The 16243-nt window shown below is 46.2% G+C and overlaps 1 protein-coding gene across 2 annotated transcripts in view; it reads left to right on the top strand.

Annotated features, from left to right (window-relative positions):
- The window catches only part of LEPR (leptin receptor), a 143998-nt gene that overhangs the window by 99132 nt on the left and 28623 nt on the right, over positions 1-16243 (top strand). For both annotated transcript variants that reach the window (XM_077450538.1, XM_077450539.1), the window contains exons 8-10: positions 794-1087; positions 6126-6243; positions 11692-11891. In XM_077450538.1, coding sequence (XP_077306664.1) covers positions 794-1087; positions 6126-6243; positions 11692-11891 — 612 coding nt within the window. The remainder of the gene's footprint in view (positions 1-793; positions 1088-6125; positions 6244-11691; positions 11892-16243) is intronic.

Here is a 16243-nt window from a genome sequence, read left to right as displayed (position 1 = left end):
ACTGTGGGGTGGGGAATTGTCCATACAACTGGCCCTTTGGGCACATGCAACTGTGGGGTGGGGAATTGTCCATGCAACTGGCCCTTTGGGCACATGCAACTGTGGGGTGGGGAATTGTCCATGCAACTGGTCCTTTGGGCACATGCAACTGTGGGGTGGGGAATTGTCCATGCAACTGGCCCTTTGGGCACATGCAACTGTGGGGTGGGGAATTGTCCATGCAACTGGCCCTTTGGGCACATGCAACTGTGGGGTGGGGAATTGTCCATACAACTGGCCCTTTGGGCACATGCAACTGTGGGGTGGGGAATTGTGGCATTATTGACTTAATATGGCCATGTGGCCATATTAGGTCAATAATGACACCAGAATCAGTACCCCTTTCTGTAGCTGTAGCTAAGGGGAGGGGAATGCCTCATCCGCAGCTGGTTGGGCCACTTCCTTCCAGGTTCAGCCAGACAGACATGGGTTCAGCTTGAACCCAAGCTAATTCGCGGTGATACCTTGGATGGTGTCTAAAAAAAGATGCCTTCATCCTTCTGGGGAGAAAAGCAGATGAAACCATTGTTATTGGGAGTGCAGTGTGATCTCTATGAGAGGTAATAAATACCTGGAAATGTTACACTGACACATTACTGAACATGCATGCACTTTACATAAAAAAAAAATCTGATGACAGGTCCACTTTATCGGAACCATGGATCCTTCCACTTTTTGCTGTGGTGTAATCCGAATCTTCACAGCTGCAGGAACCTTTGATATCCCTAACCCTGTCCATTATATTTTCTTGTAGGTGGCTTCTACTTCCCACAGAAGGTTCTTATCGGAAGCGGCTCCATCTCTTCCATTTTCTGTACGTTCTGCCACAACAACCAGAAAGTTCCCTCAAGGAGCATCACCTGGGGCCTGGGCCTGGCCGAGGAGATCCCTCCACACCAATATGCAGCCGTAAGCGATTATGTCGGGAAAGTCACGTTAAAAAATCTAAACCCGACAAAACCGAAAGGGAAGTTCCAGTATGACGCCTTGTACTGCTGTGTAGACGGGATCGGCTGTCAGCCTCGCTATGCCGAAATTTATGTCATAGGTGAGAATTGTTGGTCGGGTTCCTGAACGATCTGTGCTCACAGTGATCAGCGATCAGTTATATTGTTTATTTTAATTCGCCATTTTTAGAGCTTTTATAATGAATGCCGAATCATTTTACATTTTTTATAGATTTTGCCTAAAGTGAACCTGTCATCCCACATAAAGAAACACACTAGGAAGTGCTTGCACATTCTTTCCTTTCATTACAAAACTGTTTTTCTCTGCCTTGGGGACTTGGAGCGTACTATATGTAAATCTTGAGTTCCGCACAAAAAGGAGTCTATGTATAAAATGTTAGTTGCATGAATGTCAGAAACATTAGTGTAAGCTGAACCTGGGCTGGTGCAAGGGTTTTTGGCACCCTAGGTGAAACCTCATTTTGCCGCCCCCCCCCGACTCCACCCCTGACTCCACCCCCTTTTCCCTGCCTGTGTAAACCCCCACCTTTTTAATGAAGCGCCCATCAAATGCAGCCTTACCTGTGCCCATAAATGCTGCATCACCAGCGTCCATCAAATCCAGCCTTAACAGCACCCATAAATGCAGCCTCACCAGCGCCTATCAATTCAGCCTCACCAGCGCCCATAAATGCAGCCTCACCATCGCCTATCAATGCAGCTTCACCAGCGCCCATCAATGCAGCCTCACCAGTGCCCATAAATGCAGCCTCACCAGTGCCCATAAATGCAGCCTCACGAGCGCCCATCAATGCAGCCCCACCAGCGCCCATCAATGCAGCCCCACCAGCGCCCATCAATGCAGCCTCACCAGCGCCCATCAAATGCAGCCTACCAGCGTCCATCAATGAATGTTTGCTTGCTTCCAATTATTGGGGAGATGAGATACAGACACAGTTCTCCACCTCTGACACTATGTGTGAACAGAGCGGTGACTGCCTGCTGATTCTGAGTTGCTTTCTGCAGAGTGAAGAGTGTAGGAACACAAGTGGCTGTGCGCCCTAGGCAGCAGGGCACCCAAGGCGGCTGCCTAGTTTGCCTAGTGGAAGCACAGGCCCTGAGCTGAACTAAAGCTCACCATATGGTTTCAAATAGATTAACTCCCATATCATCAGTGCCATCTAGTGGCCAAAATGTGGCACATGTTTTCTCATTGAGGTCTTTCAGAGGATTCTCTCATGCTTTGGCCACTAGAATGATGCAGGAATTAATTTATTTGAAAACATACAGAGAAATTCAGTTTGGCTTTTTGGCTTGAACAAATGTTTTAAAAATAGATTCCGTAGAGTTTTGACACTCCACCATGAATAGATTCCTCCTGCCCAAGGAGTCCTGGATAGCAAAGAGTAAAGCAATATGATGCTTGTAGAGTCCTCACAGAGTTACTAGGAGGGTCCTTGCAACCAAACTCCATTTATTCTTGAAGCTGGTGGTGGTGACCACCCAAAGCTAACAATCCAAGGAAGACCTGACTTGGGCTCAACCAGTATACTGTGTGTATATATATATATATATATATATATATATATGTGTGTGTATGTATATATATATATATATATATATATATATATATATATATATATATATATATATATATACAGTATCTCACAAAAGTGAGTACACTCCTCACGTGTTTGTAAATATTTTCTTCTATCTTTTCATGTGACAACACTGAAGAAATGACACTTGTCTACAATGTAAAGTAGTGAGTGTACAGCTTGTATAACAGTGTAAATGTGCTGTCCCTTCAAAATAACTCAACACACAGCCATTAATGTCTAAACCGCTGGCAACAAAAGTGAGTACACCCCTAAGTGAAAATGTCCAAATTGGGCCCAATTAGCCATTTTCTCTCTAATGACTCATGTGACTCATTAGTGTTACAAGATCTCAGGTGTGAATAGGGAGCAGGTGTGTTCATTTTTTTGTTATCGCTCTCACTCTCTCATACTGGTCACTGGAAGTTCAACGTGGCACCTCATGGCAAATAACTTTCTTAGGATCTGAAAAAAAATTTTTTGTTGCTCTACATAAAGATGGTCTAGACTATAAGAAGATTGCCAAGACCCTGAAACTGAGCTGCAGCACAGTGGTTAAGACCATACAGCTGTATAACAGGACAGGTTCCACTCAGAACAGGCCTCACCATGGTTGTCCAAAGAAGTTGAGGTCACATGCTCAGCATCATATCCAGAGGTTGTCTTTGGGAAATAGACGTATGAGTGCTGCCAGCATTGCTGCAGGGGTTGTAGGGGTGGGGGGGGGGGGGGTCAGCCTGTCAGTGCTCAGACCATATACCGCACATTGCATCAAATTTGTCTGCATGGCTGTCATCCCACAAGGAAGCCTCTTCTAAAGATGATGCACAAGAAATCCTGCAAACAGTTTTCTGAAGACAAGCAGACTAAGGACATGGATTTCTGGAACAATGCCGTGTGGTCTTATGAGACCAAGATAAACATATTTGGTGTCAGATGGTGTCAGGCGTGTGTGGGGGCAACCAGGCGAGGAGTACAAAGACAAGTGTGCCTCGCCTACAGTCAAGCATGGTGGTGGGGATGTCATGGTCTGGCACTGCATGAGTGCTGCCGGCACTGGGGAGCTACAGATCATTGAGGGAACCATGAATGCCAACATGTACTGTGACATACTGAAGCAGAGCATGACCCCCTCCCTTCAGAGACTGGGATATTTTTTTTTGAAAGTTAGCAATGCCACCTATTGAGTGACAAGCAATCTTCTGTTCCGTGGTTGTAAGTAATCTCATGTTTTTAGCACTCATGTACTTACAACCATGGAATAGAAGATTGCTTGACACTCAATACGTGGAATTGCTGTGTGTTGTTAGATGAGTGAGATATTGGGAGATCTGTATGAAGCAAAGACGTGTAATTGATACATCAGATTGGTTGAAAAGTGTGCAGCTGAAAATATCTAGTAGTAGTGTGCTCTGTCCCTTCACATCATCCCCCCTCCAACGCACTGCCCCCTTCACATCACCTGCCCCCACCCCCCTCCACATCACCCCTCCCCCCCACAGCACTGCCCCCCTTCACATCACCTGCCCCCACCCCCTCCACATCACCCCCCACTGCACTGCCCCCCTTCACATCACCTGCCCCCATCCCCTCCACATCACCCCCCACTGCACTGCCCCCCTTCACATCACCTGCCCCCACCCCCTCCACATCACCCCTCCCTCCCACAGCACTTCCCCCCTTCACATCACCCCTCCCTCCCACAGCACTGCCCCCCTTCATATCACCCCTCCCTCCCACAGCACTGCCCCTTCACATCACCTGCCCCCACCCCCCTCCACATCACCCCTCCTCCCACAGCACTGCCCCTTCACATCACCTGCCCCCACGCCCTCCACATCACCCCTCCCCCCACAGCACTGCCCCCCTTCACATCACCTGCCCCCACCCCCCTCCCCATCACCCCTCCCTCCCACAGCACTGCCCCCCTCCACATCACCCCTCCTCCCACAGCACTGCCCCTTCACATCACATGCCCCCACCCCCTCCACATCACCCCTCCCTCCCACAGCACTGCCCCTTCACATCACCTGCCCCCACCCCCCTCAACATCACCCCTCCCTCCCACAGCACTGCCCCTTCACAACACCTTCCCTCACCCCCTCTACATTACCCCCCCACAGCACTGCGCCCCTTCACATCACCTGCCCCTACCCCCCACATCACCCCTCCCTCCCACGGTACTTCCCCCCTTCACATCATCTGCCTCCACATCACCCCCCCCTACAGCACTACCCCTTCACATCACCTGCCCCCACCCCACTCTACATCACCCCTCCCTCCCACAGCACTGCCCCTTCACATCACCTGCCCCCACCCCCTCTACATCACCCTTCCTCCCACAGCACTACACCCCTTCACATCACCTGCCCCTACCCCCTCCACATCATTCCTCCTCCTACAGCACTGCCCCCTTCACATCACCTGCCCCCACATCATCCACTCACAGCTCTTCCCCTTCACAACACCTGCCTCCAACCCCCTCCACATCACACCTCCCTCCCAGAGCACTGCCCCCTTCACATCACCTGCCCCCACCCCCTTGTATATCACCCCTCCCTCCCACAGCACTGCCCCCTTCACATCACCTGCCCCCACCCCCAGTATATCACCCCTCCCTCCCACAGCACTGCCCCGTCACATCACCTGCCCCCACCCCCTCTACATCACCCCCACAGCAATGCCCCCCTTCACATCGCCTGCCCCCACCCCCCTCCACATCACCCCTCCCTCCCACAGCACTGCCCCGTCACATCACAAATGCCGAGCTGCGCCTCCCGACATGCAGAGAATGACAGCGGCCGAGGCTGGGGAAGAGAAGCGGCTCCTAAATGACACGACTGGGGGTCTGGATGGGACAGTAGCTGGGTCCTGATCCAGCCCGTGGTCCGCCATTTAGACATATAAACCCTTTCAATTATATGGCCATATTATTATTATTATTATTATTATTATTATTATTATCATACAGGAGCTATATAACGCAAACAGATTGCGCAGCCCTTCACAACATGAGGGCAGAAGATCAGTTAGAATACAATTCAATACGGGATCAATCAGAGAGCCCTGCTCGTTAGAGCTTACACGATCAGCTCATCATGTGACGCCTGTCATTGGCTTTCACACCAGCTACCACCCTTTTGCCGCTGCACAAATGTGTTGGGTGGTCATAAAGCGGTTGAGTTATTTTATACTATGGAGAATGTAAGAGGAGGGGCTGTGACACACAAGGGTGGGCGGGAACACAAAACTTCAAGGTGTACAAAACATTTTGGAAATATGGGGGGGAAGATCTCACTGTTGGAGCGTCTAAGACCTATAGGAAGCCAGGGCCTGATTTAGCCCTTTAAGCTCCACCTATAACTAAAATATTTCATTTTGGGAGACTAATGTAACCATTTAATTAATTATTATTATTAAGTCAGAATAGAGCTCCTTGCCCCAATTACTATTCTCTGCATGACATGGCTGATCTTTGTAAATCTTAACTCTGTCTACTTTGTTTGCCAGACTAATATATTTTTGTTGGACTACTTGGCAGATGTTAATATAAGCATAACGTGCGAAACTGATGGAGAGTTCACAGCTATGACCTGCAGGTGGAGCTCCAAGCACATTTCATCTCTGAAGGACAGCGTCTGGACATTCCGATCCTACCAGTGAGTGGACAACGGGAAGGGGTTGATTGTGTACGGATAGTAGTGGGGTATTGGCTGTCCTCCAATACTGATCACATTATGCTGATGGCTGCTCAGTGATCCCCAGGAGGGGGGAAAATGACTGTGTTTCAATCGACATATGAAATTGATGATCATTAGCACCTGCTTGGTATAATTGGTTAATCATACACCTGGGACCTGACCCTATTCCTACGAAATCCCTGACTTTGTGCAAGTGTACAAGTGTAATGCCCTATACACACGGTCGTACTTTCCGACAGGAAATGTGCACTCGGAACTTGTTGTCGGAAAATCCGATCGTGCGTGGGCTCCGGCGGACTTTTTCCGTCGTAATTTCCGACGCACAAAGTTTGAGAGCAGGAGCTAAAATTTTCCGACAACAAAATCCGATCGTTTAAAATCCGATCGTGTGTAGACAATTCCGACGAACAAAGTGGCACACATGCTCAGAATAAATTACAAGACGGAAGCTATTGGCTACTGGCCCGTTTATAGTCCCGTCGTACGTGTTGTACGTCACCGCATTCTGAACGATCGGATTTTCCGACAACTTTGTGCGACCGTGTGTATGCAAGACAAGTTTGGGCCAAAATCCGTCGGAAAAAATCTGACGGATTTTATCGTCGGAATGTCCAACCGTGCGTACAGGGCATAAGATTTGATGCTGGATTGAATCCAAAGGGGAGTCAAATATTGATTTCATTTAGATTTTTCTTCTGTTGGCTCACTTTGCCTTTTGTAGATTGACAAAAGTAAACAAAAATATGTAAAAATATGTTTTTGAAATCATTCTAACTTTACAGCATTTATTCACACCTGCCTAAAACTTTTGCACAGTACTGTATGATTCACTCTGTTCCCCATGAATGAATTGGATTTGGCTCCCATTTGCAGAGAACAAGTACAATTGAATATCGTGCAAAAGTTCATTTATTTCACTAATGCAACTTAAAAGGTGAAACTAATACGAGCCAAGCCCCATACACACGATCGGACTTTGTACAAACTTTTTTGTACAAAGGGCGTTGGCTGTAAGTTTGTATTGCATACACACGATCAGACTTTTTAGGCAACAAACACGAACGTAGTCACGTTTCAACGTCCTTCAACGACGACACTTCAAAAGAGGACGTTCAATTACTCCAGCGCCACCCTTTGGTCAACTTCTGTATTGTTGTCTGATCTTTTGCATTGATTCTGAGTGTGCGTGTTTGTACTTTCTACAAAAGTCCGATGGTTTTCTGTACACACGATCGGACTTTGCTCCATCGGACTTATGTTGTCAAAAAGTCTGTCCGTTCGCACAGCCAACAAAAGTCCGATGAAAACTGAAAAAGTTTGTCCGATGGAGCGTACACGCGGTCGTATGTTGCTCCAAAACAGCTAATTTGCATGTTTGTTGTCAAAAAGTCCAATCGTGTGTACGGACCTATAGACTCATTACATGCAAAGCAAGATAGTTCAAGCCGTGATTTGTCATAATTGTGATGATTGTGGCTTACAGCTCATAAAAACCCCAAATCCACAATCTCAGAAAATTAGAATTTTGTGAAAAGGTGCGATATTCTAGGCTCAAATTGCCCCACTCTAATCAGCTAATTAACCTCTTGCCGCCGAGCGTTCGCAGATGTGCGTACTCGGCTTCCGGGGGTTATACCGGGATGATGCCCGCACCTGCAGGCTTCATCCCGGTACCGTTTTTCAGAGCAGGCGATTGGCTTTCCAGCCATAACAACCGATGCGGCTAAAAGCCGCTCGGCTGTTATGCTGGAGAAGCAGTCCCCCCCTCCCGCCACCTCCCGCCACTCTTACCGGGGCTCCCGTTCAATCAGGAGCACCAATGCACGATCCGATGCCTCCGGCGGCTGGGCAGGGACTGGAATGAAGCCGTAAGCGGCTTCATTCCAGTCTCCTAATGGTAAACACAGAAGCGACGTCATGAAGTCACTTCTGGTTTAGGCCGCGTACACACGCGGGGACTGTTCGCCCAACTTTGTCCGCTGAACAGTGTTTCGGCGGACAGTCCGCTCGTGTGTGGGCTTTCAGCGGACAGTTTCAGCGAACAGTCCGCTGAACAAGGTTTTTCGGAATTTCCGAAAAACTGTCCGCTGAAACTTTGTTTCAGCGAACAGTCCCCTCGTGTGTAGGCTTGTTCGTCAAACTAAGTTCCGCGCATGCTCAGAAAGGATTTACACGCCGAAAGTTATAATGCAGTGTATAGGACGTCGTATTTTTCGTCCCGTCGTACGTGCCGTTCACGTCATCGCGCACGGTTTCAGCAAACTGTTCGTTCGTCGTGTGTGGCCATGTCCGTCCATGCTAATTTTGAGCGGACTGTTTGCTGAAACTGTTTGACGGACAAAGTTGGGCGAACAGTCCCCGCGTGTGTACGCGGCCTTACTCGGCTGCCAATGGCGCCGGATTTAAAAATATATACAGTATTCAGAATCAGAATTGCCAAAAATCGGCGATCTGAATACTTTGAAGTGTAAAGGAGGGGTGGGGGGTCTTTTAGACCCCCCCATCCCTCCATAAAGAGTACCTGTCACCACCTATTACTGTCACAAGGGATGTTTACATTCCTTGTGACAGCAATAAAAGTGATCACATTTTTTATTTTTATTTTTAAAAACAATTAATTAATTTTAAAATAAATAAGATTTTTTTTTTTTTAAGCGCCCCCCCCCCCGTTGGCGCGAGCTCACGCAGCAAAGAAAACGCATACGGAAGTCGCGCTCGCATATGTAAACGGTGTTCAAATCGCACATGTGAGGTATCGCTGCGATCGTCAGAGCGAGAGCAATAATTCTAGCCCTAGACCTCCTCTGTAACTCTAACCTGGTAACCGGAAAAACATTTTAAAGCATCGCCTATTGAGATTTTTAGGTACCGTAGTTTGTCATCATTCCACGAGTGCGTGCAATTATAAAGTGTGACATGTTTGGTATCTATTTACGCAGGTTAACATTATCTTTCACATTATGCAAAAAAAAAAGGGCTAATTTTACTGTTTCGTTTTTTTTTTAAATTTATGAAAGTGTCCCTTTTCCCAAAAAGTTGCGTTTAAAACACTGCTGCGCAAATACTGTGTGACATAAAATATTGCAACAAACGCCGTTTTATTCTCTAGAGTCTCTGCTAAAAATATATATATATATATATAATGTTTGGGGGTTCCAAGTAATTTTCTAGCAAAAAATATGGATTTTAACTTGTAAACACCAAATGTCAAAAATAGGCTTAGTCATGAAAGGGTTAAGCCATAACACTGCAAAGGGTTCCTGAGCCTTTAAATGGTCTCTCAGTCGGGTTCAGTGGGAATCACAATCATGGGAAAAACCGCTGACCTGACAGTTGTTTAAAAAAAACATCATTGACACCCTCTATATAAAGCCTCAAAAGGTAATTGCAGAAGAAGTTGGATGTTCCCAAAGTTCCGTATCAAAGCACATTAATATAAAGTTATGTAGAAGGGAAAAGTGTGGAAAGAAAAAGGTGCACAAGCAGCCTGGAGAGGATTGTCAGGAAAAGGCCATTCAAAAATGTTGGGGACTTTCGCAAGAAGTGGACTGAGGCTGAAGTCATCAGTGCATCAAGAGCCACCACCACACAGACGGATCCTGGACATGGGCTTCAAATGTCGTATTCCTCTTATCAAGCCACTCCTGGACAGCAAACAACGTCAGAAGCGTCTTACCTGGGCTAAAGAAAAACAGACCTGGTCTGTTGCTCAGTGGTCCGAGGTCCTCTTTTCTGATGAGAGCAAATTTTGCATCTCATTTGGAAACCAAGGAGCCAGAGTATGGAGGAAGAATGGAGAGGCACACACTGCAAGATGCTTGAAGTCCAGTGTGAAGTTTCCACAATCTGTGTTGATTTGGGGAGCCGTGTCATCTGCTGGTATTGGTCCGCTGTGCTTCATTAAGTCCAGGGTCAACGCAGCCGTCTATCAGGAGATTTTTGAGCACTTCATGCTCCCTTCCACAGACGATCTCTATGGGGATGCTGACTTCATTTTCCAGCAGGACTTGGCACCACCTGCCCACACCGCTAAAAGCACCAAAACCTGGTTCAATGACCATGGGATTACTGTGCTTGATTGGCCAGTAAACTTGCCTGAACTGAACCCCATAGAGAATCTATGGGGCATTGCCAAGAGAAAGATGAGAGTTGTGAGACCGAACAATGCAGAAGAGCTGAAGGCCGCTATTGAAGTATCCTGGTCTTCCATAACATCTCAGCAGTGCCACAGGCTTCCATAGCTTCCATACCACCCCGCATTGAGGCAGTAATTGCTGCAAAAGGGGCCCAAACCAAGTACTGAGTACATATGCATGCTTATACTTTTTAGAGATCCGATATTGTTCTATGTACAATCCTTGGTTTATTGATTGCATGTAATATTCTAATTTTCTGAGATTGTGGGTTTGGGGGTTTTCATGAGCTGTAAGCCATAATCATCACAATTATGACAAATCACGGCTTGAACTATCTTGATTTGCATGTAATGAGTCTATCTCATATTAGTTTCACCTTTTAAGTTGCGTTAGTGAAAAAAATTAACTTTTGCATGATATTCTCATTTTTTTGGTTTCACCTGTACATGCAGTTCCAAAGGATCAATAGCTGTGTTTTTTTTTTTTACAAATGCACAACCATAGGTGTGACAGGTGTGCCTGTGTGGTGCAGTTTCACCCTGTTTAAGCCCCTGATATTTCACCAAAGACCCCTAATGGGGCTCCTAAAAAAATTGTAAAAGAAACAAATAAAAATTAAATGTAATTGCAAAAAATAATAAAAACTACTGACACCGTCCCCTGCTCTACTGACACCGTCCCCTGCTCTACTGACACCGTTCACTGCCTTACTGACACCGTTCACTGCCCTACTGACACCATCCTCTACCCTACTGACACTGTCCACTGCTCTACTGACATGTCCACTGTTCTACTGACACCAATCACTGCCCTGCTGACACCATTCACTGCTTTACTGACACAATACTCTGCTCTACTGACACCGTCCACTGCTCTACTGACACCGTTCACTGCTCTACTGACACTGTCCACTGCTCTACTGACACAGTCCACTGCCCTACTGTCACTGCCCACTGCTCTACTGATACTGTTCACTGCTTTACTGACACCAACCTCTGCCCTACTGACACCAACCTCTGCCCTACTGACACTGTCCACTGCCCTACTGACACTGTCCACTGCTCTACTGATACTGTCCACTGCTCTACTGACACCATCCACTGCTTTACTGACACCAACATATGCCCTACTGACACCAACCTCTGCCCTACTGACACCATACACTTCTCTACTGACACTGTCCACTGCCCTACTGACACCGCCAGTATAAATACACATGCACACACACATATGTGCACAACTAAGTGATATTCTTTAACTTGTTTTATAGGGATATGAGTTACTGTATTCAGACGAATATAAGATACGGCAACTCTGCAGAGAAAAGCTGCACGTTGCAGGAGGACGGATTTTACAGATGTGTTTTCAGCACCATTAAACCCACATTCAGTTATACTATGTGGGTGGAAATACAACACCCTTTGGGGCGGCTACGGTCTGTACCCATCTGTGTCATTCCCAGAGATGAAGGTAAGTGATGATTTCATTTGCTTCAAACCAAATCAATACTCTTTTCAGAATGTACCCTAAGTCCAGCCATCTTGCCCTGTACACCCATCAGCTTCCAAGTCATGGGACCGCACTGCGCATATATCACAATAGAAGGAAATATGTAGCCCTGGGCTTTTTATAGATATCAATGTGAATACCATGAGCTTAATATACATTATCTTTAGTTATTGTTAAAGGATAACTGTATGCAGAAACTAAAGTTATCTTCCCTACCTACCTTCCTGAACAAAGGTAACCCTCCTATCTCTGCCCCAGATGTATACTTACCTACATGTTGCAACCCTGGCCTGTTAGAGTCTTCACACCTCGTGGTCAAAATCCAATTTCTGCTGGTCATGCTCTGTCAGTACTGATACACAGGTATAGGGCGGTCTCCAAAGATGACCCCATGGAAGTCTACAGGTACCAACTGCACAGGACGGCGGAGGGATAGATAATGGCCACAGATGCCAAAAAGGTTTGGCTTGAACTTTAAAGAGACCCTGTCTTATAGGATTGTATATGCATGTAATGTATTTTATGTATATCATTTACCTGTAAAAGCCTCCCTTGTAAAGACATCTAAAAAGGCCTAAGACTGGGCTGCGCCATCTTGGGTGTGATTTAGCACCCCTGCAGGCTATTCTCCATCTTCCCTCCTCTTCCAGCAGCTACATAAAAGTTTACACCGGGATGTGGTGGAGGAGCTGGGCCAGTACAGGCAGCATTTAGACCCTCCCAGAGGAGGAGAGGGCTATGACCTGGGAGGAGGAATTGTGGCTGTGATACGGAATTTACTCTTCTGGGAATGGCTGTATTCCCAAGAACCTTCAAAGGCACATTGCAAGTGAAAGAGAAACAAAATGCTACATGTAATTATTAAGGCTTCGTTCACACTGTGTAGGTGTGATGGAGCGGGCGCAGGTTTTCCAGGTGTTCTCGTGCATTGTGAATAGGGGAGTGCATTCATTTCAATAGGCTGCCTTATGCACGGGAAACCTGCAAAAGAAGTCCCTGGCCTTTTTGCCAAATCGTGCCACACCGGACTTCATGCGGCACCATGTGTTTTGGCAAGCACGAGAACACTCACATGGCAGATGTGTAGGGGTGCCATTAAAGCGGACCTTCGGTCATTTTTCCAACTTTCCATCTATTACATGGACAAAATGTGCAATGACCTTTTTCTTTAATAAGAATTTTAGGTTTTTTGAATATCATTGTCATGGTTATGCAATAGAGTTCATCTGCTTACCTGTCTCCATGTGTTAATTTCTAGAGACCAGCCAAGCCTCACCTGACTGCTTTTATAATCCATCCTCTGGCATGGCTCCACCCTAGCTCCTATCAGACTACTCTATATTAACCTGTGCACTGCTAGCCAATCCTGCTGATCAACATTTGTGTGTTAGCTTCCTGTTACCTGCCGTGTGCTCTTCTACTGTTTTCCGTTACCGACTTTAGCGTGTCCTGACTATCCTTGTTTGCCTGTGATCCTGACCTTTTGGCGTGTCTCCGACTATTCTTGTCTGCTTGTGGCCCCGACCTTGGCTTTGTCCCTCACCATCCCTATCCTCCTGTTGCCTACTGTGGGTGTGAGCTGGGGGTCGCGACCTGGAGCCAGTTGCAGCCAAGTCCATCCTCACCACTCGAGGCTCTGGTGAACACCTGCTGGCTCTTAGACTCCGCGCCCCAGGGAATCTTACACTCTAACCCCGGTGGAATCCATCTTGGTGTTCTGGCGGCCCTGCCTTCCTATCACCTTGATCCCTGTCTGCAGCAGTCAGCCGTAGGGTCCACAACCTTGCGGTGCACTCCTAAGCCCTACGGTGTGCATCATCACCTGGGCTCTAGGTGACCTGACAATCATTTTGTGACGAAACGTCCCTACACTCCGCTTAGGTGCTTTCATCATATACCACTTCCTCCCAGTCTGAATATACACATCAGATATCCCAACCACTCCCAAGCACAAAACAAGACGAGACTTGTTTAGCTGCTGACATAGACTGTTTATTAGAACCTGAATACAGTTTTTTTATACACTTTTAACACAAGGGGTTAGATAACGAGGTGGCTCCTGGATACTCCCCCTCCCCTCTAGTAAAAACTTAGCAGACAACTATATAATTAGCATGTTAATTAACACAGCACTTAAGGTAGCCCAAGTGACCAAACAGTCTGTCTCTAGAGGTCAATGTGATCAGCTCTTTCAATGATCATGTATTGTTCAGAATTTCAGAATTAAACAAACTGAGAATAGTCTTTACATATATCCTGGGAGATATTGTGAATTAATATTACTGTCCCATTTTAAGTAATCCACAATATATTTTCTCACTTACCCTGTGCCAGGATGGCACAGGGAGTCCTAGACATAAGAGGTGCATGGGGAGCTGAAACAAGGGTTTCCCAACCTTTCCAAGGGATTCTGGGTTCCGTGGGCCCTCCCGTCCACACATTTATCAGTGCATTGCATTCCATATTTTTTTGTGTTATTACGCCTTAGTATGAATATTAGTAGGAGGTACTGCGGTACCAGGGAATGGTGTATGGGCAAATGCAGAACAATGTAGGGATCATAAAATGGAGTGACGGGATTTGGCTTTTTATTTGATTTTCTTCTCTTAAATAAACAAACATCTTATTAAATGAATATGTGTTAAGCTGAGCGTATAAACGTATTTATCTTAAAAAAAAGTATAACAATTAAAGAGAATGAACATTTTTTAAGGAGACAATTTGTGTGCACTTTCTAAAACATTTTTGAAAAGTGGTAAAATTCTTTCCCATTCTTATGGACATGTTGCCACCTGCTGGTGTGAAGTGGAAGCTCAGTATGACAAAGTGGATCAATAGGCTTTTTTTGTATTTAATTTTTTTAACTTTAACACCAGGGCAGTGGTGGTCAACTTTCTTGATCTAGAGGGGGCTCAAGTGCGACTCCAAACAGCACCAAAGGGCCGCACATAAAATTATATTCCATGTCAGATACAGTAGACACCTAACAGGATGTGCTCAAAGACTAAGGATGTAAGAGCGGCAAGGATGTGGAATTCCCTTCCACAGGCGGTGGTCTCAGCGGGGGGCACTGATAGTTTCAAGGAACTATTAGATAAGCACCTGAACGACCGCAACATACAGGGATATACAATGTAATACTGACATATAATCACACACATAGGTTGGACTTGATGGACTTTATTCAACCTCACCTACTATGTAACTATGGGCTTGAAACAAAAGCTGGTCAGAGAATGCGGACATGATAAAAGAGATGGTCAGTGACTGCAGACATTATTATTATACAGAATTTATATAGCGCCAACAGTTTGCACATCTCTTTACATGAGGGCAGACAGTACAGTTACAATACAATTCAATACAGGAGGAATTGGAGGGTCCTGCTCTTTAGAGCTTACACTCTAGGACATGATACAAGAGATGGTCAGAGACTAGTGCAGACATGATACAAGAGAAGGTCAGAGACTAGTGCAGACATGATACAAGAGATGGTCAGAGACTGCAGCCATCATGCAAGAGATGGTCAGAGACTGCGGATATGATACAAGGATGATCAGGGACTGCGGACATGATACAAGGATGGTTAGAGACTGCGGACAGGATACAAGAGATGGTCATAGACTGCGGACATGATCAGGGCCGTCTTTAATGTTGATTGGACCCTGGGCAAAAATTTTCTTGGGCCCCCCCATGCAATTTCACTCTCCACCTGCTCTGAGACTTACAATAAATAGCAGCTAGACTTAAAATCAGTTTACTGTATCAGATCAGGCAGCAATTGCGATTGGTTGCCAGAGGTTACAGCATATCATTACTGCTTACTGACTGGTTGCTTAAGGTTACAGCACACATTACGGCTCACTGATTAGTTGCTAGAGGTTACAGCAAATGGTTTCTGCTTGTTGATTGTTTGCTAAAGATTACTGTACAGTATTACTGCTCATTGATTGGCTGCTAGAGGTTACAGCACATCATCTCTTCACTGCAGGGGGGCATGATATACATACGAATGCCTCCTTTATTTACATATCAATGCCACCGACCGCTGCTATTTACATATGAATGCCAGTTATTTACATGTAAACACAGGGTCTGCAGGTGAGTCATCTGTACACAACAATAAGGCAGAGCTGGGCAGCATTAGTGCCAGCACTTCACACTGAGATGTCGGGACACAGCACAGGACTAAAACTTCAAAGGACAAGGGAATTTAAACTGGGATATTTGGCAAGTATGAGGCAGCTGCTTTGGGCCCCACAACAATGACAGGGCCCAGGGCAGCTGCCCCTTTTGCCCTGCCTTAAAGATGG

The sequence above is a fragment of the Lithobates pipiens genome, unplaced genomic scaffold (genome assembly GCF_037356315.1).
Source record: "Lithobates pipiens isolate NorthernLeopardFrog02 unplaced genomic scaffold, aLitPip1_a1.2 Scaffold_23, whole genome shotgun sequence".
Taxonomy (NCBI): domain Eukaryota; kingdom Metazoa; phylum Chordata; class Amphibia; order Anura; family Ranidae; genus Lithobates; species Lithobates pipiens.
Note: the sequence above shows the minus strand (reverse complement) of the source record. Positions and strands in the feature narration are given on the sequence as shown.